The sequence below is a fragment of the Penaeus chinensis genome, chromosome 4, assembly GCF_019202785.1.
Source record: "Penaeus chinensis breed Huanghai No. 1 chromosome 4, ASM1920278v2, whole genome shotgun sequence".
NCBI classification, from domain to species: Eukaryota; Metazoa; Arthropoda; class Malacostraca; order Decapoda; family Penaeidae; genus Penaeus; species Penaeus chinensis.
In genome coordinates, this window is record NC_061822.1 from 4,366,592 (window position 1) to 4,367,930 (window position 1,339).

General features: G+C 48.2%; 1 protein-coding gene across 1 annotated transcript in view; it reads left to right on the top strand.

Annotated features, from left to right (window-relative positions):
- LOC125025171 (dipeptidase 1-like) overlaps positions 1-946 on the top strand; it is a 49,463-nt gene extending 48,517 nt beyond the window's left edge. The window contains exons 9-10 of the mRNA XM_047613149.1: positions 300-438; positions 857-946. Of these exons, the coding sequence (XP_047469105.1) occupies positions 300-438; positions 857-946 (229 nt within the window). The remainder of the gene's footprint in view (positions 1-299; positions 439-856) is intronic.
- Positions 947-1,339: the final 393 nt, after the last annotated feature.

A 1,339-nucleotide genomic window follows, 5' to 3' on the forward strand; every position in this document is an offset into this window, starting at 1 on the left:
AACATGCTTCATTTCTTAACCTCTTACCCGGCTAATATGAATACATTTTCTTCTGCTGTTCGCTAAAATGTTTACGTTTTCGATCACCCAGGTAGCTAAAAAGTCTAATTGGTTGTTTTTGAACTATGTAGTTTGCTAATTCCCCATTTGCCATTATTCCTTCTATTTCAAGATCTCCACGTTTTTTAATTTCTCTATGGCTCGCACGTTTGTTTTTCCTATAAATCTTACCTCTTATTACGCAAATATCCTTTTTACATGACTAATCCTTCGATACCATTTCTACCTTATACCCTCAGGACTCCCGTGGGCTTGGAGGACGTGAGCAAGTACCCGCTCCTTCTTGCTGAGGTGCTCAAGGACTCTCGTTGGTCCGAGGAAGACGTGGCTAAGCTCGCGGGAGGAAATATTCTGCGAGTCCTTCGGCGGGCGGAGCAGGTGAGGGGGTGTGGAAGGGGAGAGGGGAGGGGAGGAAGGGGAGGGGCAGAGGGAGGGGAGGAAGGGGAGGGACAGAGGGAGGGGAGGAAGAGGAGGGGCAGAGGGGGGAGGATGGGGAGGGGCAGAGGGAGAGGAGGGGGAGAGGGTGTGGGAAGGGAAAGGGATATGAGGGAGGGGAGGGGGATAGGGGATGAGAGACAGGGGAAGGATAGGGGTGAAGGAGGGGAGAGGAGATTGAGATAAGAAAGGGGAGGTAATTCCTTTCTATTTTTCCCTTCCTCCATATTCACTCTCCCTTCAAAACATACACCGAAAAGAAATAGCTAGACAAATGATCAACAGACAAACAAACAGCGTACATAACCACCTCGATAAACAGAAACTAAGAGAACCTCCTTTCCCTTCCGTCCTTTGCCAGGTTCGAGACGAGCTGAGTTCGACGCAGCCCTACGAGGACCACATCCACCCTGACAACCTCGCGGGGCGCCAGGCGTGTTGGTGGACGTGACGCCTCCAGGCCCTTAGTCCCCCACCCGCAGTGTTAGTCTTCGCCCTCCTCCTCGCTCTTCTCGTCTACTGCTTCCACCACCCGGGTCGTCTCCAAGGTGCGGGCAGTGCCTCTAAGAAATGAAGTTGCGGCGCGAGAGAGGCTTTTCTTTCTTCTCAATGCAGTGTACTTTTGATTTTTTTTTTTTTTTTTTTTTAATGAGGAATAACAAGAAAAAGAAACAAAAATGAAAAAAAATATGTTGATCTGATGTACGGTTTGACGATTCAAGCTGGCCCTTTTCTTTCGCTTGGATTCGAGCAGAGTGTGAAATTTAAATGAGATTTGTAGACTCAACTATCCTCGGACCAAATGTGTCCGTAAAGACAAGAAAGAAGAAAAAAGGATAGTTTT